This window comes from Columba livia, chromosome 25, assembly GCF_036013475.1.
Source record: "Columba livia isolate bColLiv1 breed racing homer chromosome 25, bColLiv1.pat.W.v2, whole genome shotgun sequence".
Classification (NCBI taxonomy): domain Eukaryota; kingdom Metazoa; phylum Chordata; class Aves; order Columbiformes; family Columbidae; genus Columba; species Columba livia.
This window is the reverse complement of record NC_088626.1, coordinates 1,090,358-1,111,668: the sequence shown is the minus strand read 5'-3', so window position 1 is coordinate 1,111,668 and position 21,311 is coordinate 1,090,358. Positions and strand designations below refer to the sequence as shown.

The 21,311-nt window shown below is 44.9% G+C and overlaps 1 protein-coding gene across 4 annotated transcripts in view; it reads left to right on the top strand.

The window, feature by feature from the left end:
* Nucleotides 1-21,311, top strand: part of UNC5D (unc-5 netrin receptor D) — a 120,960-nt gene that overhangs the window by 80,967 nt on the left and 18,682 nt on the right. For 3 of the 4 annotated variants that reach the window (XM_065040881.1, XM_065040882.1, XM_065040880.1), the window contains 6 exons: nucleotides 68-211; nucleotides 1,150-1,253; nucleotides 12,268-12,448; nucleotides 13,007-13,174; nucleotides 14,006-14,170; nucleotides 20,206-20,310. In XM_065040881.1, coding sequence (XP_064896953.1) covers nucleotides 68-211; nucleotides 1,150-1,253; nucleotides 12,268-12,448; nucleotides 13,007-13,174; nucleotides 14,006-14,170; nucleotides 20,206-20,310 — 867 coding nt within the window. Of the gene's footprint in view, nucleotides 1-67; nucleotides 212-1,149; nucleotides 1,254-12,267; nucleotides 12,449-13,006; nucleotides 13,175-14,005; nucleotides 14,171-20,205; nucleotides 20,392-21,311 lie in introns of all 4 variants that reach the window. The other variant, XM_065040883.1, reaches the window with a different exon arrangement.

Here is a 21,311-nt window from a genome sequence, read left to right as displayed (position 1 = left end):
CCGACCTTAGCTTTGCGCTCGGGTGCCTCAGCGCGCGTCCGCTCATCTGCCGTGTCTGTCCCTGCAGGACTGAAAGTCCGAGAGGTTTTCATCAACGTGACGAGACAGCAGGTGGAAGATTTCCATGGGCCAGAAGACTATTGGTGCCAGTGTGTGGCGTGGAGCCACCTGGGGACCTCCAAGAGCAGGAAGGCGTCTGTCCGCATCGCTTGTGAGTAACTGTCTGCATTTGTGCTCCTTGAACAGGACAACGTTTGAGATTAGTAACAGGATGGTGTCACAACTCCTTGATTTCATAAACGACAGGACTTTTGTTGGCTGACTTAGTTTGAATGTGTAAACACGTGTAAATTCAGTTTTTTACTTTACTGCATTAACTGTCATAACATTGAATGAGCTAATAATTCCCCCGTATTGCTAAGCTGCAAAGGACTGTTATTCTGAATTGAATTTTTATTGACTTCTCTCCACACTGTGATTTCCCAACCCCATAATATGGCAATGCAAGTAAAGATCGGAATGAGCAGAAGCAGGTGGGGCCCTGTGCTGGGACTTTTAGACCCACCACTGTGGTACCAGGTCTGCAAACCACGTCCTCAGCTGCCTCCAAAACCACAGATCCCATGTGGACCCTGTGGGCACTGAGGGGGATGGACTGAGGGGTGGAACGTTGCACCCGAACCGTGTTCCCGCCCCGGCCACTCACTCTGCTGCTTTCACCCGAAACCACGGGTTTGATGGAAAGAACAGCAGTTCTGGAGTGCGGAGATGATGGGACGTGTTAGCACTCGGGCAGATTAAATGAATCGCCTAGAGATTCTGAATTGTGAGTCAAGTCCAAAGCATTACAGCACTTGATATTTCTCTGAAAAAGCAGGTAAGTATTTCTTTATGATAGTGTGGAGTGCAGAGAAAATGAGATGGATCTTACTCCATTATTCATCCTAATAAAGGCATTTGTAGGCACAACTGCAGCCTAAATGTTAATGAATGACTCCTTAAATAGGATACTGGAAAAGATATTGGTTATCTGTGTGAAAAAACCCCAACACGGCAAAGCGGTGCTATTGCTCAGTTCTGCAGCCTACACGGGATCGCGCGGGGGAAGGGTGTTGGAGGTATAATGAATTATTGCATTGAACTCTGCAGATCTACGGAAAAACTTTGAGCAAGACCCCCAAGGGAAGGAGGTTCCCATCGAAGGGATGATCGTTCTGCACTGCCGGCCGCCCGAGGGGGTCCCCGCCGCCGAGGTGAGGCTGAAACAGAAAACACGTGTTGTCTTTGAGACCAAAGGAAATGAATTGCGATAGGTGCACTTCTACCAACCAGTGCGGTTGGCTGAACGGACTGCATCCGTCTGGCTGTTTCCCAGGTTCTGTATAGCTAAATAACCAAAAATGTTCTTTTTGCTGGAATTCAGCCATTTGGGAAAAACTGGGGATTCTCAGTCAACACTTTTTGAATTTTACTGAGAATTTTAGAATGATTCAAACTACACTGCTTTACACTCAACAGTTAAACAGGATGTCTTCTATGAAGGTTAGGAATTATATCTAATGAAAACCTGACATGTTAATTGCTTTCTACAGATAAACACTGCAGAGTTCTCAATAAACCCCGATTTACTGATGTTGATATAAAATTGTTATTGCTGCTAATAAAGCCTGTAAATCTTAACAGGTCATATTTGCTTTGGACAATTAAATTTCACATAAGGCTCAGGATGCAAGGTGAACTCTGTGCTCAGCAAGGCAAACAGTCTGCTGGAAAGAATTTGGTGTCTTTAGAAATGGGGACCAGATTCCAATAGGGAATGGCTCTGGTTTGTGGCAGTAACTTGAGGTTACTGCCTCTTCTGCTGTTTTCAAGTTAAAGATGATCCGCCCTGTTAAACATGTCGATGAGAAATAACTGAGATAGCCAGAAAGTCTTGTTCAATAACCGTTACGTGGGTACTGAGAAGTGTAGAAGGCTTCAAAACCCAGTGCTGGCAACAAAGCTGTGGTTCTGATCCAAGAATTTATTTCATTAGAGTTTGGATGAGGCCCTAGATGAAAACATAAGGCTTGAAATAACTACGAACAAAGGAGCTCGTCTTCTGTTTCATTAGATGCAAAATAGATGCTAATTGTGGCATTGTTGTTTTCCGTTTGTTTGTTCCTCTAATCCGTACTCTGCATGGACCTGGAAATGTCAACTGGAACAAGATGGGCAGGAGACTCCAGCCCTCCCGTGTTACACGCCAGTGTCTGCCTGAATCCCTTAGCAGCACTCTGACTGCTCCATCAAGCGCAGGAGCTCGGGCATGTTCCTTTCCCAGAGAGCACATTCCTGTGCTTGCCACAGTCCCCGGTTAATCCAGCGAGTTCTTTCTGATAGTGGCCGTGGGTGACTGACGCAGTCCAACCTCTCACCATGCAGTGCAGCTCAGAGAGGGGCAGGCACTCCACAACTGGAACGAAATTTAAGTTCAGCTCAATAATTTACGTGAGCCTGCCCCTTTATCAAGAACATAAATCTTCATCTCTGGAATTGTTTTTCTGCAGCCTGGAGGAGCTGGAGATATCTTCAATCTAAGGATGGAAGCATTCAAAGTGAATGTTCTTGATGTGCACTGTAGCTTCATCTGAAATATCCTGTCGTTGGTCCTGTAAGAAGTGGTGAGCAGGGGTATTTTGGAGTGGTGGCCAACATCACAGGTTCCGCAGAATCACCAGGAGGAACCGCCGTCCTTTCCCATTATTCCTGTCCAGGTTTCTAGTCGCTCCTCAGGTATTTTCACTAAGTGATTTTAGCCACTGCTGATGTTTCTCTGTTCAAAAGTGAGTGGACCTCAGCAGTTCTTGGTAGCCAGAGGTACTTGTTACTAAATATCGCAGCATTTCCCAGGCACATTTATGCCATTTTGTGTCATCAGTGGCAGCCCCTGTCTGTGCTGGTGTGCAGGAAAAGGGTTGAACCAAGTTATAGCATTGGGGGCCCACACCTGAGAGCCCTGAGGGGCCAGTGCCGGCAGCATCTGAGCCGCTGCTGCCTCTCAGTACTAATCCTTTGTTTTAAATCCATTTTGGGGTGGGACTGCAGGGACGAGATCAAGACCAAACCCCCCCGAGAGGTTCTCTAGAGAGGATTCCTCTAGATCAAGTTTAGTTTTGCTGGGAGAAATTCCTGTTTCTTCTTCTGTTCCAGAATGAATAAGGCTTCCGTATCTCATCACCAGCAGCAAATAAAAGATCCAGATTGTTTGCTTATATGCTTATATTTCTGCACACAGTATGTACAAAAGGAGTTAGGAGAATATGGATTAAAGGGTTGGATCCATAGTTTAAATGTGTCTAAACTGGTTTCCCACCTCCAGAGTTTGCCTCTCTGAGAAGGGAACATCCTGCACATCTCAGCCTTGGGAGGGTGCTGAGGGTTCGGGGCATCCTGGCTGCATCGCCACAGCAGCAAGAGACGATGAGAACCCGCATCCTGACACTGGGCACGCTGGGAAAGGTTTGAAATCCTCTTCTCATGCATTCACGTGGCGAGCAGAAGGGAGCTGGTGAGCAGCTGTGCTTGCAGGCAGCGGCACCCGACCCAAATAAATTCAGGGGTTTTATGAGTTAAGCATCAAAATAAAAAAGAAAATGCAGCATTTAAGTAGAGCATCTGATAATCCCCTGCTGCGGTGAATGTTGATTTAAATATAACAGAGTCTCTGCTGGCACAGGCTGGATGGGACCGGAGCCATTTCTTTCACTATTGATGCAGAGTTGGCCTAGAGAAGAGACAGTTCTGGCTTTCAATCCCCACAACAGATTCTCCCCATAGATATGTTTATTAATTGTGTGCAATAGAGGCCTCATTTAGCTCGGAGTGTATGCAACGATGCAGTTGTACAGTGTGGGAATCAGCTAAACTGATGAGTCCGTGCCTGCTGGTTATGTTTGCTCGGCTGCCAGGTGGGCACCTTGGGCCTGATTCTTGTATTGCTGAAACCCTTTCGCTCCACAGGTATCACAGGGACTATTTCTGATTTTCACTGGCATGATGAAAATGAGTGGGTGTGTGAAAATGTGTGGGAGTTTCAGCTGCCACCCCGTTATCTACGGTTCTGTAACCTTTTGCCTGTAGGTTCACAAAGACGTTCAAAGGAGTTCGGTGTGTCTGGTGCCGGGCCAGCCAGGCCAGGTCACCCAGCTGCGTTTTACAAACCTCAGCTTTAAATCAATACACAAAGTGCAAAGCAACAGGGTTGCAAGCTGTGAGTTTCTTAATAGGTATTAAGCCCTCATCCTTGAGAAATACATGTTGTACTGCTGCTTTCTGTGGATTACAGTCCTGCCATTAACATGATACAGTGCTGTTCGTACCTATTACCTTGACTATATAAAGCAACTTTGCTAAGATTTCATATCCGTAACACTGGCAGGTTGGTAACCCTAATCACACCTTAGTGTTTTCCTCTACTCTTGCCAAAGGATATTTTTCTTTCTATTAATTTTACGAACATACTGAGCACTGGAGTCGCTGCCTCTCGGTGACACAATCATTTACTTCCAAAGTGAAACAGTGAAGAATGTGGACAACTTGATTCTGTCATTTTATGCAGCTTTGTACCAGCTTAGGTGTAGCATCTGCAATCAATGTGACTAATAGATCCTGGTGGTTTGCACCAGAGTCAGCAAACAGGATAAATTACAACATCCTCCTTGGTTCACTGACGCTAATTCCTCCTTACTGTCTGGTCCTTGATGGTCGTGATGCTGCACCCCGCGACTCTTGGCAAACCAGGCTTGAACTGCAACCTTGAAAATACCCGGTCAATATCCACTTAATTAAGTTTAGGATAATCTCTGTTCTGAATGTTGTACTTTATTAGTGCTTCAGAGAATAAACTGACGGGTTTGGAGCAGGAGCAGAAGCAGCGCTTGCTTTTGTAGCCAGCAATCTTTCGTTGTGGTATCTTGGGGGCACATTGCTGCTGAGGCTTCCCCCACTGATAAAAGGGCTTTACATTTCTCCAGTCATCATAGGCTGTTCCTCTTTAATTCAGTGGACCTGATAATCAGGTTTTTAAACGTGTATTGAACTGGATAGTGAGCTTCCATCTTTTGTACTGAAATGCACCATCAGGAGAATCTGTCACCTTCTGGAGACCTGGGTTTAATGGGAACTTAGTAGGTCTTCAGTTTGAAGCAGGGTGTGAAGCTGGTAATCCTGTAAAACGAGCACCTGCTAAAACTGCCGTGGAAATGCAGACAGTGGCCTGTGGCGAATTTAATGAATTCTGCCATTGGTGGTAGTTACTGTGGATTTATACTTTTCCTTCGAAGTGCCTTAGAAGCCTTGATATCAGAGATGAGTGTTTATAGACGCCAGGCTCTCGAATGAATAGCGGCAGCGCAGCGTTTGGCTCAGCAGCCCCCGCTCAGCGCTCGGCCCCGGCTGCAGGATGTGTGCGGGGCGCTGGCACCCTTCCCGACACAGGAACGCCGCCGGGTCGCGGCGCTGAGCGCACTGAGATGCACGAGCTGCAAAGCTGAGCAGGACCTGACATGGAAATGTATCCTAAAGCCCTCTTATTAGAAATAAATACTCTGTGAGACGAGATCTCTGAGGAGCTGGTATTTGAGCATTAGTGGCAACTTGCAGCTCTTTCCACATGTACCGTCTGATTCTGGTGTTTTGTTGTAGGGTTTTTTTGTAATAAAAGGGCAGCTGTTGTGCTAAACTATTACTGATGAATGTAAACTTGTGTTGAGTGCTCTGCAGAGGTTTGTGGAATACTCTAAAATATCTTTATTATTTAATATATGCATAAATTTAAGTTTTACATGTGCTGTATCCAGCGCTACTTTTTCAAATGTTTAACACTGATGTTGACATTTTAATGGACTGCTGTAGATGTTCCCGTGAATATCTGCATGAGTTCCGACGCTTTATTTACCGCTATAGCTTTTAATGGAAATGTAAAATCATTTCTCTTCTGGGCAGTATATATTCCATTGCAAACGCATCAACAAAATGTGAAACCCACATAAAATTCAAAAGCTGCGAGTATTCCAAAAGCAGTGAGAGTCGTTGCTGCCTGGTTTACATAGGCTTGTGTATTTATGGGACTTGTACACATACAGTAAAATCGAATATGGCAGGATAATGGTATTGTAGTAAAACACTACGGCAAAAAAGGCTGGTGAATTATAGACTTCAATGAATCTTGTTTCTAGTTATAAAAACAGAGTATGATTACTAAATGCAAACAGCAGGCATTTTATCCAGTTAGTTATAGATCTTGGCTCTTGTGTCTAGAATATCAATATTTGCTTCACTTTTAAGGTATATTAGTTACAAATAAAATAAATGTGTTTCATTTTTTACCGAAGACATTTCACTTTCAAGACTGAGATTGGGTATGTGCAATACGTCTTAATGATTATTTATCTACATGTAAACTCTTCCGATAGACTAGTTGTACTTTTAAATAACAAGTGCAGCCAACATTGATGTTTTGAAAATCATAAAGTTCTGGGAAGCTGTAAGAAATGTAAGAGTTAACTTAGTTAATCTGTGATTCTGTGACATGACGGCACTGGCTGAGGAGTCCGGATCAAATGAGCTTCCCTTTAACCTCCGACATACCCGACCAAATGAAGCAGAAAAGCCCCTGAACGTCGATTCTGCTCTGCTGAAACCATGGGGCCGCTCACTTGTACCATCATCATTTCTTCTCCAATTTTAATTGCATTTTAAAATTCTGCCCTTTCTTTTCTTCGCAGACAAACACACAGAGATGCGAATGTGCGCTGCTCGGTTCAGACTTTCAGCTGCTTTTAAGAGCAACTCAATCATGTTCATTTTCCATACTTTCTGCTGTTATTCTGGGTAATACGTGACGCGCTGGTCTGGACCGATTGCGTTCAGAGCACTGACAGTCTAATAAAATTTACGGCCTCTTTGTTCCGCAAAACATCTGCTCGATTAAAGCTTTTTTATTTAAGCCTGTGACTCCTTCCTAGGAGCACGGACAACACAAAACCAGAAGCAGGATTTAGTTCATTTTCTATGCTGTTTCATCTTTGGTCAAATGGAGTATTCATCCCTTGCCCTCATCACCTGTTTTCTTTGAGAGAAACTGCTGCTTCGGGATTATCTTCCTGTCTTTTTTCCCAAAGTGCTTCGTCTTCAGTGCCCGGAGCCTTTTTCACTCGGACCCAAGCCGTGTCCTGGCCGAGGTGCACACAGCGCGCTCATACTCTGCAGCCTCAAACAACAGGTTTCAAAGGCAAAAAAGGCTTGTGATTACCAGTGCTTGTAACAATCGCTCGAACGCTGTGGCTCAGTCTGCTAAAATAAAAACCTTAGATTTCACGGTTATTCTGTGTAAGCAGGAAAGAAGGAGGACGTGGTTTTGCATAGAACCGGTAGCGTTTTCAAGACCTTGCAGGCGTTTCAGTGGGGTTTGTTGGCTGTAGGGTTCGGGGCAGCACTTACTCTGCTTGTTGGCTCTGCCGTCCCCAGGGGCACTTTGGGATTACAGCCCCTCTCTGTTATTCTGCCGCTGGGCCCTGTGAATGCGTTAGATCTGTCACTTCATCTTCCACCTGCACCCATTACATGAAACAAAGGCACCTGCCAACTCTCCTCTTGTCTCCTCAGTGATATCTCCAGGTGCCTCTTCTGATGATTTTGTACATTTGGCAGCTATGGGAAAAACTTAGTCCCAGCATATATACCCTTTATTTGAAAAAACCCTTGAATGTTGTCTCCAAAACCGGTGTATATGCTGGATTTCCTGCAAACAAGTGAGCTGTGTACTGTGTTTTTCTCCAGTGGAAAAAGCTGATTGTTTTCCTTCTGAGGTTTGACTTGTTGTAAGCAAATCAGTACACCCAGGAGCTCCTGAGGTCGTGAAATAGAAATGCCGGAGCAAAACACTTTGGAATTAGATTGTTAAAATGAGGGGGAAAAGTGAGATAAGTTTGTAGTTCCTCTGAATAGATAATTCCTTTTTATAAAGACATGTGCTTTGGGGCTTTTCTTTTTGATGTGCTGTTTTGCAGTGGCATATATTTTTCTGGTACTGTTTTCAGAAACGTTCCTAATTTTGAATGCTTGAACATGAAAGGCTAAGTCGTAAGACTTTATCGTTATGTTTATAATTATAAATAATAACGGTAGTTGTGCGAGAGAGTCCTACAAGGGTTTGGAAACCTCACTGCGGTGATGTTGTGACTGAGGCAGCTTTATGGATACTGGGCTCTATTTACTGTATTTGCTCGGAGGAGCCCCAGTGGCCTAATGGATACGGCACTGGGCTCCTAAATGAGGGATCGTGGGTTAGCGTGTGTCTAGGGACACAGTATAAACGTTATACATTTGTTAACTAACAAATCTGTTTGGTTTTAGAGTTTAAATACTTTTGCAGTGTGTAGAGAAAGAGGATTCATTAGCGGATCTAAAGGATGTTTCTGTTAGCAATCAATTGCCTTGAGATCGATGCTGGGAGGTGTGGGTGCAGATGCACCTGGGTTATTGCAGTGCCGGGATGTTTGATCAGAGGCCGTTAGAGGTGCGAGAGAAGAGATGCTCTTTATTTGTGCTCTTTGTTTTCAATTATTGTCAGATTTCTGCGATGATTTTCTTATCTCTAAGGTTTGGTATAAATGTGATTCTGCCTATCAGGATGTCACCTTAGCAAACACTGTAAACATAATTTCCAATAATCTTATCTCAAAATGTTTTTTCTGGTGTCAACTGCACTTTTAATTACTTTCCAAGTGTATGTGCATTGAAAAGCAAATCAGCCGGCACCGGTGTGGCCACGAGCAGCTCCGGGACCTCGAGCTCTTTATTTCTAACGCTCCTGATCGGTGTGAACAGGGGCTGCGGTTGCTGTGTGTCCTGCATCCTGAGCTGCCTGGAAAAGCAAAGCTCTGGTGAGTCTCATCCTTATGGCTGAGCTCTACAGTCACGGACCTAGGATCTGAGTTCCAACTAGATGATGTGTTTCTGCTTTCCATCAAATAATTGAAACGATGTCATTTGTGTGCATTGCCCCCCTGGAAAACTACCATATAAGCCCACATAATAACCTGTGAGTTTATTAGTGCTGATTAATTCATAATTTTTGCATGGAATATTGCAATTAATGGTGGCTACTTATTCTTCCAAAAAGAGGAATAAAGATAAGCCTATTTGGGGATCTGATTATCTCTTTAACAATAAGACAACGTACCGTTAGCAATGTCGTATTTAGCAATGCGTTTTATAAAAATGTTTTAAAATAGCACGTCTGAGTCAACTCCTTGCCCACCTTTAGTATTACAAATGGAGCCATACCCACAGGCTGTCACTTTTCCCATTGTGCTTATTCAAATGGGTACTTTAATTTCACTTTGACTCATGTTAGCCCCTTTCCCCTCCTCTGGCTTTTGCAGGAATGTCTCTTTTGGTTGATTTTAAAGCAAACAGAACCGCTCCATCCAGCCGGACTGGACTGGGCTCGGACTCCAGGCTCCGGGGGCAGAGGATGGCGCTGGGTTCCGGGCCGTGCAGGTTCACGGAGCACACGCACCAGCTCGTGTCACAGCCAGTGAGACACCAAACAAAACGTGCATTAGCAGAATGCGGCGCTTGAGTTCTCAGGTGATCCCTCTTGCAATAACTGAGCGCGGCTCTTCAAAGAGAAGGTTCCTGTGCTTCTTTCCACGCGCAGCCAACACAAGCCCAGGCTGATTTATGAGTTAGTCGGGGTTAGATTTATGTAATGAGATTATATATTCAATCTAATGAAGGAAAAATATGCTTACCAGAAGACTATGACAGCGCCGTGATTAAACGATTCGGTAACAGTATTCCCTCCGTGGATTAATTTAAAAAAAATCAGCAGGTACGGCTGACCTGCTTCTGCGTGTTGGTAGCGACAGGCTCCGAGCAAGGAAGATTAATGGGCTTTGATTGTGTTGATAAAATAACTGTGTGATCACAAAGGTAGATACGAATGGTTTGCATCCAGCAAACTGGATTTTGTTTCTTATTAATCTCCTACAATGATTTATGCTGATGGAGGTTTCTCCTACTTATTTGAGTCTTAGTGTAGAAAGTGAATAAGGCTGTACAGAGACGCGCTGCCGTCTCGCTGCATCACTGTCCGTGGCACGTCTGTTCCTCCTGTGACATCGAGGAACGTTCCTCCAGCTGAGACACACTTGAATTTTTAGAAACAGGAGTTCCACGCTAGATCTGAAGGGAACTGGAAGGAATGCATCTGCCTCTCTTGCACTGAACAGGACTGGCCACTGAAAAAGCCACTTTTAATAAGGCTTTTAAAAACTGGGGAAGATGAGACCTAAATCAATGATAAGGTAGTAAGAACTCTTCTAGCCAGCAGCCTGAGCTGATTGGTGGGAGGGGAGGAATATTCTTGAACATGCTTGAGAAATAGATGAACCACTGACAAAAACGTGGGGTTACAAAGCACTTCATCTCAAGTCATTGGTTTTAAATGAACGTCGTCAGGTGTGGCCACATATCTGAGAAATACTGTCACTGTCACCTGTGACGCTGCTGTTGGCCTGTGGCTGTGCCCAAACTGACCCTCTCAGCCCCGCTCCGGGAGGGATGCTGGAGCTGTATTCAGTGCTTCGTATTTGAGGAGAAAGAGTTCGCCGGCTCCTGTTGTAATCCACCTCGGTGATGGTGTGTTTAACTGCTTTTACTTGATAACACTGTAAGCTGGTCTTTGATAATTGCTTTCTGTAATTGGAACAAATTTATGATTATGCTAATTTATCTGCTGCCACCCAATATGTAGTGGCTGAGTTAATCCATATCTGCCCCTGCATTTCTTTTGTAGATTATTATGTGATTAGCCTTTGTTAGAAATTGATGGGGGTATTCTAATTCTGAGCAGATTTAATTTCAGGGAAAAAAATCAGATATCTTTATATAAACTTAGAGCATATTATAGCAGTTTTTAAGCCTAGTTCAAGATAGAAATATTTAAGATCTTCATACAGACTAGCTCTTCAACAGAAATGTATTTCATTGTGTTAGAAGGCACGGTATGACCTCCAGTGATGAAAAAGGAAGGGACATTAAATGCTAGTGGAGGCACTGCAGACACCGTGCCTCATTCCACAGGCACACAGTGTGGGGTTCTCTGTTACATTGATTTTTCTTGGTTGTTCTGTGTGTGCGCTGAATTTCTCCAAAGGTTGCACCCAGTAGCAACAACCTTTTGTCATCATGACTCCTTTAAATTTATGAGTTTATCCTATAAATTCATCCCTTAGCTCTCCAGCTTTGAAAGCATTCATCTGCTGAGGCACAGGCAGTGAGTGAGCCTGCCTAAGTCTGGTTTTAGAAGGGAGGGGGAGGCTGGAGCTGGAGCTGGAGCTGAGCCTCCAGACAAGCAGCAAAAGGCAACACGTGCCCTTGCTTACAAATCTTCTGATCGCCCGTCTCTCAACGCTCTCATGTCTATGTTCTGTCTGCTTAACGTTCTCCCATCACTCTTTTAAACGCTTTTCATTAGCGTAAAGGTTTTTCGTTCAGCAAGCCTTGCAGAGCACACGGCCAGCTGGAAAAGGGGACTCCAGCAAAGCCAGCCCAGTGGCCCAAGGGCCTCGAACCTCCGGGATCCCCCTCGCTGCCCCCCAAAAGCCCCTGACCTGACAAATGCTGAATTTTATATATATATACTTGTGAAATAATGAACTCTGGTTACTAGACACGTTTGTCATTTCTTTGAACGTTACTGTGTTTGTCATTACACTGCACATAAAGTGAGTTTAATTCTGACTGCGACCATTGAATTTCTGTCACTTGATTTATGCTACTGCTGCTGTTTCATAATTTAAATTGCATTCCTTATTCCTCTGCTGAAACCCCCTCTGATAATTAGTATTAAAGTTAACTGCAGAAGGGAAACCAAATAGTAAATGGATTACTTGATTGCTCTCGATCTCGCTCAGTCCGAAGGGGAAAGTAATCCCTTCCAAGAGATGTTATTGGGGGGGAGTTTGGTGTTCCTGGGTCAGGTTACTGCTGCAGAGCCAGCCCTGCCCATCGCGGTCCGTCCCGGGGCTCTCTCTTCTGAATTTGTTAATATCTACGTTTTTGGGAATCCCATCCTAGCTTCATTTTTATTGTAATGTTTGTAATAAAGATTGCAATGACATTTATTAATTAAATAACTAAAATATAATTTTGCAGGCTTCCTGCTCCATCTTTTCTTTTCCTACTTCCTGTTGTCCCATCTCCATCCCTCTGCAGGTGGAATGGCTGAAGAACGAGGAGCCCATCGATTCCAACCTGGACGAGAACATCGACACCAGGGCCGACCACAACCTCATCATCCGCCAGGCGCGGCTGTCGGACTCGGGGAACTACACCTGCATGGCCGCCAACATCGTCGCCAAGAGGAGGAGCATGTCTGCCACCGTCGTGGTGTACGGTCAGTGGAAACCCACGAATTATGGAAAAAGATGTGTTCGCTTCTATCGCTGGAGTACTTCATCTTTTTAACATACAACTGGTTCTAAATCCAATGGCTAATCTTTCTGTACAATGAATTTCAGATCCGTTGCTCAAGGCTGGGATCACTTGCTTTTACAGTGGTCAGAATGAGGAGGTTTTTGTTTGTGATGGATTCTCACAAGTTATGCCAATAACAACAGTCCTTGCTCCAGATATTAAGATCCAATTATAAGCTAAACCGCATAACTAAGCCTTGCTTGTATTGAAAACCCTGGAGCACATGCCTAGGGAGGACTAACTAGTGAATCCAGATGTTACTCAGCAAAGGACAAAAGAGCAGAACCTTTGCTTTGCCACCATCATCTCTTGCTCTCCATGATTATATTATTGGTGGAGGCAGAGCGTTCCCAAATATGTTTTTTAAACTAAGTAAGTCTTGTTTATGACTTAAGCAAAGCATATTTTATGAGAATGGAGGTGCCTACTTTTACCTTCCTCTTAGACCCTACCGGTCGTTGCACTTTGTGTTTTGCAGTTAACGGGGGTTGGTCGTCATGGACCGAGTGGTCGAACTGCAACGCACGGTGTGGCCGGGGCTGGCAGAAGCGCTCACGGACCTGCACCAACCCGGCCCCGCTCAACGGAGGTGCCTTTTGTGAAGGGATGTCAGTGCAGAAAATCACCTGCACTTCTCTTTGTCCCGGTGAGATATGCTCAGGCTCTGGAATCACTTGAAATGCCACGCTCACAGCAGAGCTCTTTGAGTCTGAGCTGCCAGGCAGACAACTGTGCTTTGAAAAACCCACTGAGGTCAAAAAGGAAACGGGAAATACTTGCATCCTTGTTTCAGCTACAGCTCGGAGCATTGTGTAGGGTCACAAGCACCTGTGGCCCGATCTGCCAGGTTTGTCGCTGTGACTTACGCTGAAGGTAACTGAGCACTCAATCACAAAACAGCAACTGGTTCAACAGGCAATGTTTAAGTTAGTGGAAGCGTAGGGGAAGGGTGATGTTAGCAGCACGGGAACTGTGGAATCCTTCTCGTTTGAGAGAGGCTCAGAGACAGCTCTGAATCGCTCACAAAAGCAACATATTGATCCGTGCTCTTGCTCCGGCATTAGCCTGAGGTCTGCAAGGCCAGCTCTGCTCTTTTTGTAAATGTCAGCATCCTTTGTCCAGTAGGAAAACGGGTGGCCTCCCTACATCAGCCTGTTTTAAGGCAGAACTTGTATTGAAACATTAGAAACTTTCAGCTAGGAGCCAAAGGGTGTGTCTCCTCCTGCAGTTTTACTTTACTATATTTGCAGAATGTTATATACTGGTGCTGTTTTAGAACCTTCCACGTTGCATGCTTGAGGAGGTACATTTTAATATTGCATTTCACCTTTCACATCTGATAAAACTGTATGTATTTCTCCTGAGAATTACGCTTTGTTTTACTCGCTGTGACCTGAGGAGAGACATGGAACGAGCACTGGCAGGACCTCTCAGGCGCAGCGGGTTGATGCCATGCTGGTTTTTCTTGCCCGCTCAGTGGACGGCAGCTGGGAGGTGTGGAGCGAGTGGTCGGTGTGCAGCCCCGAGTGCGAGCACCTGCGGGTCCGCGAGTGCGTCGCGCCCCCGCCCCGCAACGGCGGCAAGTTCTGCGAGGGCCTGAGCCAGGAGTCCGAGAACTGCACCGAGGGGCTTTGCATTCAAGGTGAGTAACGGTCGCTACTGAATCGGGTTTAGGAGGCATGGCCTAAAATGTGTATTGTAATCCAGGCGATGTGGCAAATCCACCGCGCACCCATGTCAGTACAACTCTTTTGGCTGAGATATCTCTGTGAAAAAATAGATTATTTTCAGAGTGTTGCATACGTGATGTTTGAAATCTATGGTGGTTTCTGAGTCACTGGATTTGTGTAGCACATACTTTACCTCTTCATTAGCAGATGATTCTAAAAATCCAAATGAAGTTTTTTTGCAAAATGTCATTATAATCACCTGCTACAACATACCTCGCAGAATGTACTACTTGGCTTTCTTATTCTTTCTCCTTCCTATACATTAAATGAATGCCCTTCCTGCAGATGGCTTGATAAATCCAGAATCCATTCATGTGTCCAATTAGCATATCCATCGGAAGACTGCCAGAGGATGCTCTGAAAGGGGCACGCGAAGCCGCGGCTGAGGTCTGCACACTTACTGTGACGGTGCCGAGTCGACTCACCGTCTAGTTGGCTCCTCCTGTGGTTTGCACCACAGTTAATAACACGTGGCCCTGTTCAGGTCACTGTTTCCAAGAAAGCACCACTGCAAGGCGGTACCGATTCCTTCCACATTGTCCAGTTACGTGTCAGCCTTGTGCTCATCTTCCGTGTTACACTTTGGCTTTAGAGATAGAGGAACAAATGCGGTATTGTGCTTATTTTAGTAGCCTGAAAGGAGCCCCTGGCCTGGGGAAGAGCTGTGGTTATTAAGCACCGAGAGCCACAAAACACATTTTACTTGATGGCAATGGCTTAATTCCATGGGGGAAACCACTGCGGCTCCTTGGGTCTCGTGGCACAGGGGTTCCAGGTGCAGACTCTGAGCGCTGTGTCACGGGGGGTCACTCGGGTTTTGTTGGTGCCTCCTCCAGCTGTTAATTTCTCCGTCCGTAGCCTCTCTGGAGTTCACCCAGACAGCAGCTCCAGGCAGGTGTCAGAATGGCCCTGTCGCGCTCTGCCCGGTGGTGACTTATCACTTTAATATCAGCGCAAGTCCTTCTCAGATGTCACAGAAGTGCAAATGTTGGTGCCGTGTTTGCAGCTCCGTTTGGGGGCTGACCTGGGTACTTTCGGTCAGGTGCTGTCCCTTCGCTTGAGGCTTGTACAGCCACCGCTGCTGTACAATATTATTATTAATGAACCGCTAAATGATGTGACTGATGGCTCTGCAGTAACAAAAGAAAAATGCCCCAACAAGTTAGAATCAATTGAACCAGCACAGGATTGAATCCTCACCTTTTCAGGAGAATTTAACTTTTCATTGCCATGACATTTAGAGTCATTTCAAAGATGCCGTTTTAAGGAAATGTAACTATTTTGCACAACGATGTGCAAGCACAAGTGAACAGTGTTGGTCTGAAAACAAATGTCTGGAATAACAAAAGCTTTCTGTTTCTGAAGTGAATCACTTTGCTACAAATGGGACCTAAAATGCTCTTAACAGACTTAAAATGTTGCTAATACAGTATGTGGAAATAACTTGCCTTCTTTAAAATAAGGGGATCGTTATGGGTGAGAAGATATAAAAAGCATCTTTAAAAACATGAGTAAATTTTGTACAGGTTTAATGAACTTAGTGTCAGCTGCGGAACACAAAGTCTGTAAATGTAACTTTGATGTTGAACTATCAAAACCATTTTACAACGGCTAAGTGGCGTAAGAACTAAACCCCCACGTTTTGCAGTTGAAATGAAGAGCTGTTTAAAATCTAAGCCTGCTAGGGATGCCTCTGTTGACATCCAAGCAGTGCACTTCACAATTAACACACTGAATTCTCCCAATGTGCAGAATGTCTGGAGGCAGGGGGGGTCTTCCCTGCAGAAACCTCCCCGGGTGACGCGCGGCTGCTCCTCCAAGCTGAGATGGGAGTTGGGAAACTGTGAACTAACAACAACACTCTACAATTAATTCCAAGACAAATACAATGGAAGATTTCTCTCTGCTGCACACGCCAACCATTTTTTACCAAATATTGGGATCAGAGCCTGATCTCCAGGTATTTTGTGGGAGCAAACGTCCCGCAGTGTGTGTCAGGACTCCCGTCCGTGGGGACGGGATGTGCATGGGGCTCAAACCCGGTCCCAGCTGCATCCCAAGAGACCGAAACATCCAGTGTCTCCTGTTTCTTTCATCTGTTACTCCTTTACGGGTCGTGTGGTATGTAGCTACTTGTGTCAAATTATTTTTAGGACAGTAATTGCTTTTTCAGCTAAGAGGAACTGATGCAATTACCCTATTTTTTTACATCTTTTCCCCCTGTTCATCTTCCAATATGTGCCTTTTCTGCTCTGCTCTGCATCCCATGGGGAACCGTGAAGGAAATGCAGGACTGTGCTGCAGAAAACGAATCTCTTGGAGGTTATTTATCAGGCACAGCTTGTTAACTTCGTTCTTTTCGTGAGGCAAAAATAGAAACGAAACATTTCTTTGGTTAACAAATAAGAACTTAAATGTAAGTAAGGGAGAGAACATAAGATGCCAGGAAAGCATAAGCCTGATTCTGAACTGGCAGAAAACCCTCTAATCCTTTGCACGGATGTTCAGATTTGGCGTCGGTAAATGAGATGGCGATAAAACAGGCTCTGCTCGGTCTGAACGTGAAGGTCCCTCTCGCTCCCGATGGCTGTGATAACCTCCTAGTCTCTTGCACGCTGGTTCTCTTGTTTTGGTTCCCCACCACCATTCTCGGTAGTAAACTTTCCCATGGTGGGTTTCTCTCTGTTTTGCAGAAGCAAAAGCTTTTTCTTTGCTTAATAAAAGAGAGGGTTTTGTAGAGTTCTTTCTTTTTATCTATTTGCTTTAAAGTGATTTTTTATAACCTCAAAGGCTATTGATTTCTTTTCCCAGTGCCCAAAACAGAAACAAACGAGTAGCCCATAGGCAGATGAACCACAAACACGTTTTTACTAATGCATCGTAGATTACAAATGACTTAGTTTCCCTTTTCCCCGGCCGCAATGCCGGATGCTGCGGGGGCCCCGTGGCGCTCGCGGTCCCCGCGGTCACTGTGGGCAGCAGCAAGAACTGCCCGTGTGCGTGGCAAGGGTCACCTGCTCTGCTCACTCGGTGTTCACGTACACCATTGCCCACCAAAAGTCAAAACAACCAAAGAAGGAAAAGCAAACCCGGGCGCCAAGCTTTCGGCAAAGCCAAAACCCAAGAATCTTTAGGGTTAAGTATTGTTGAACCAATAACTTTCACAAATAGTAAAAATAACAGAATGCGCCTCATAATCCATTCAAAGTATCGAACGTCCTTATTTCCGAGATGTTTAATATTCTACATGAAATCGTCCACTGAAGCTAACAAATACTTGAATTAATCAAGTGAGAAATTACTGCAAAGAAACATCCTGAAAGGGATTTAGGGGGGAAAAAAAAAAAAAGGAAAAATATGGACAACATAAAATATTCATCTTGTCAGCAAACAAGGAGAAAACGTTTCATTTACAGCGCTGGACAGCAGCGCTATAGGAAGTGGATATGCTCCGTGTGGATTTATTAAGTGCAACTTTCTCAGATAAAAAACCTCTTCATGAAATAAAATCCCAAAGTAAGTTATTCTTTTTTCTCTTGTAAAGATGATTTTTATCCTCTGCCATTCTGGTTTATTTGTTTAGGAGCTAAATAAAACAGAAGGTTATATGAAAGGCTTTCACACCTACTGAAAGCATCTTTGTAGCATCTTCATGAACATAAGTTTTAGACTGGAAATAGACAAGTGCCCGTTCTGTAGCACTCTGGCTGGCTGGGAGCCCTTTAATGCTCATCTTGAAATTGATCTCTTGAGGACTCGTAATCAGAAAAGATAGAAATTATCAGTAGGGTTGATGTTCCTTGTTTGCAATCCGGTTCCCCCGGTGGCTCTGTCTGATCCTGCTCAGCTCATTTCCCACCCGGGGCAGGTGTTCGTGGGCCTCACCCGGTACCGAGCACTCAGCTCCTGCTCTGGGCTGCTATCCTGCCCTTGTTTCTCAGCCTTCCATTGATTTCAGCGGGATTTTAGTTTAGAGCAGCACATTTGGAATTAATTGACTACCTGAAAGATTTCATTTCAAGCTGTTTTTCCTTTGAGAAGATTTCTCCTTTACATTTCCAGTTCTTAAGTGTTTCTAACAATACACAAAATTAAGTGTATGTAGTTCAAAGACGTGCTGTGGTTACCTCGGCTGCTTAAGCCTTTTTAGTTTTGCCTGGTCTTTGTTTCTGGGCTCATCCCAGAACTGGCCGCCCTCAGCTGGTTTGTGTCACAGCTTCGCTCAGCCAACTGATACGTTTTTGTTTATCTGCGCAGTTCCCATTTAATTAGAGAATCTTGAAATAATATCAGTCAAATCACTTTCTGATTTATTAAAAAGAAACCTTAATGGCATTGATTTTACCATATAAGACCCATAGGAGAATTAGAAGATTTCTTATATTGGTGGGGTTAGAGACGTATAACACGGGTCATTGCGATTCGGTGAGACAGGACCTTGGTTTAAGACTCCACGAATCACCCCTGATGCAAAGTCAGTGATGGGAACTGCGACCCACTCTGTGGTGCCACAGGAGCTCTCCCCGGAGCCGCACACATCTTCCCATCGCCCGGCAAACTGGTGGAGATGGGGAACGTGTGCCCCACGTTGCTCCTGGAAAGCACTTACTGTAAATGAGATAATTTAATCAATTACATTTCCTAATGTACTAAACCAAATGTTTCATTTTCTGCTCCTGCACATCTTAAATTATCTTCAGGTGCTTTATGAAACTTAATCATAGTTAATAGAAACTTCATTACCATCAAATGTGCTTTCAATAAATGTTGTGTAACAGTGTCAGGAGGTGGAGTGAAATATAGGCTACAATTACCACAAACATGTATCCTGGAACGGCAATGTAGAAAAACCGCAGTGCTGTACCGGAGCCCCGACCTGCTCTGGCTGGGAGGATGCAGTTCATTAAGCACTAATTGCCTGAGTATAAATGTTTTCTTTAGTTTGTTCCGTGCTGTGTGTTCACTGCTCGTGCTGGTCCTTGTCAGACCCCGAGTTTGGGTGAGAAACTGGGGGGCCAGGAAAAGAGCTTTCCTGGTGCTGCCCACAGGTGCTCAGTTCTTTCATCTCGAGGGTCTGAAGTTTCATGTTCGTTTTCAAAAATTCAACTAAAATAAAGCTACCTGACTTTCTGCAGGAAAACATATTCACAACAGAAACCTCCTCCCAAAACTAATTAAGTAATTTCAGCAAATGGCTATTTATTAAATCCTGAATTTATCTTCCTACTCTGTTTCTGCCCATGGCAGTTTATTTACTGATATTGGATATTCTGGGTTTCCTATTTATTTTCTGTCACTGTCATTTTTGGAAACGGCTGCACTTTCTGGACCAAGTGCTTCTCACCCGAGAGCAGCACCGCGCAGTGGGGTAACGGATGATGTATGGGGTGAACATGTGATTATCTCCTCCTCTAATCTGGAATTTGGCATTACGGAACTATCTAAGGACCCACTAAGTGTACTTGCCAAGTAATTTAATTTCATGGTACGTGGTCCCAAATCCCACAAGATCTGGAATAGCGGGACTGGATAATTCAATTACATAATATTGCAGGTTTCATTTGGATTCATTCTTTCAAAGCAATGAATTCTTGTCCTGTGCTGTGAGAGCATGAAGTCTCGTTGAACTTGACTGTAAGCTGAACGCACGGGCGTGATCACAGGGAAGGTTTGGGCTCCAACGTGTTTTTAAAGACTGACGATGGTTGCAGGAATCCAAGAAGGTGTGTGGGATCCGCCCGGCCCCTCTGGGAGCTGGGAGAGGATGGGCTGCTCCTTCTCGCACTAAAGCCCACGCAGATCAGTCCCGTCCTGCGATCTGCGCCACAGTCACGTCTCAGGCTTCACCTCCCGGCCACGTGCTGTGGCCTCGTCTGATCCCCTTTGCTCTCAGCCACCCCGTTTTCCTGCGCGTTGCTGACTCGGAACCTGCTCTTTGTCCCCGCAGATATCGAGACGGGCAGTGACATCGCGCTGTACTCGGGCCTGGGAGCCGCCGTCATCGCCGTGGCCGTGCTGGTGGTCGGCGTCACCCTGTACAGGAGGAGTCAGAGTGAGTACGGCGTGGATGTGGTTGATTCAGCTGCACTCACAGGAGCCTCCCAGACATTTAATTTTAAAACAGGCAGACAAGGTTAGTGCTGTGGTTTCGTTTTCTTCTCTCCAGAGCTCCTCCTGCCCACAGACACGGGGCTGGTGCTCGGTGCCCGCAGGCAGGACGGAGCTGCTGGTCACAGCTGGCACTGTCTCTGCTCCTCATCTGTCACAGCAACGTGGACAAATACTCTGAGTGCTTCAGGAATACCCTCACGAGCTTCTGCGCTGACACGCGTGACTTACAGAAAGCCCAACCAAGCCCAACTCAGACGCATGTCCGCAGTTCCTCCTACTCAGTTAGAGCTCTTCCAACTCCAATAGAAGTGATTAGTCTGTTACTGTTTGTGGGAGAAACACAACTTCAAGTATTTTCACAAGCTACTGTTAGCATGCAAACATCCACATTCAAGGTCTGTGGGGAATAAATGTGTAAATGTGTCGATTTAAAAAAAATGTCAAACTCCAGAAAGCCACTAATAAAAAAAGTATGGAAGAAATATTTACCTTTACTAAATCAGCACTGAGGTGTTTTCTGGAATATTATTTCCTTTGGATGGTGGGGAGAAATACAAGTGGTGAGTACTTTACAGCAGTACGTGTGTTGAATTCCATACCGACCTCTGTGGGCGGGTGGAAGTGTCTCCTCTCTCTTTGGCAAGGTGAAATATGTCCCAGGGTGTTCGTGGTGGTTTCTCGGGGTCTGGTGCTGTGGGTGGTTCTTTTTTGTCTCTTTGCTTTGTTTTTTCCCCTGTTGTTTTTACAGTTACTGTATTTTCTGGGAGACATTCCTCACCAAGCAGAAATTGCAAGAAATTGGGAAAAGGGCTTGGTAGACAAGGGTGTTTGAAGGCTGTTTACTCATCCTTTTACAAATCCAAGCCTTTAATTAGAGTCGTGTCGTTCCCAATGACTGTCTCAAATGGCGTCTTCTTCTCTGTTGCTCAGTTTGGTGTGAAA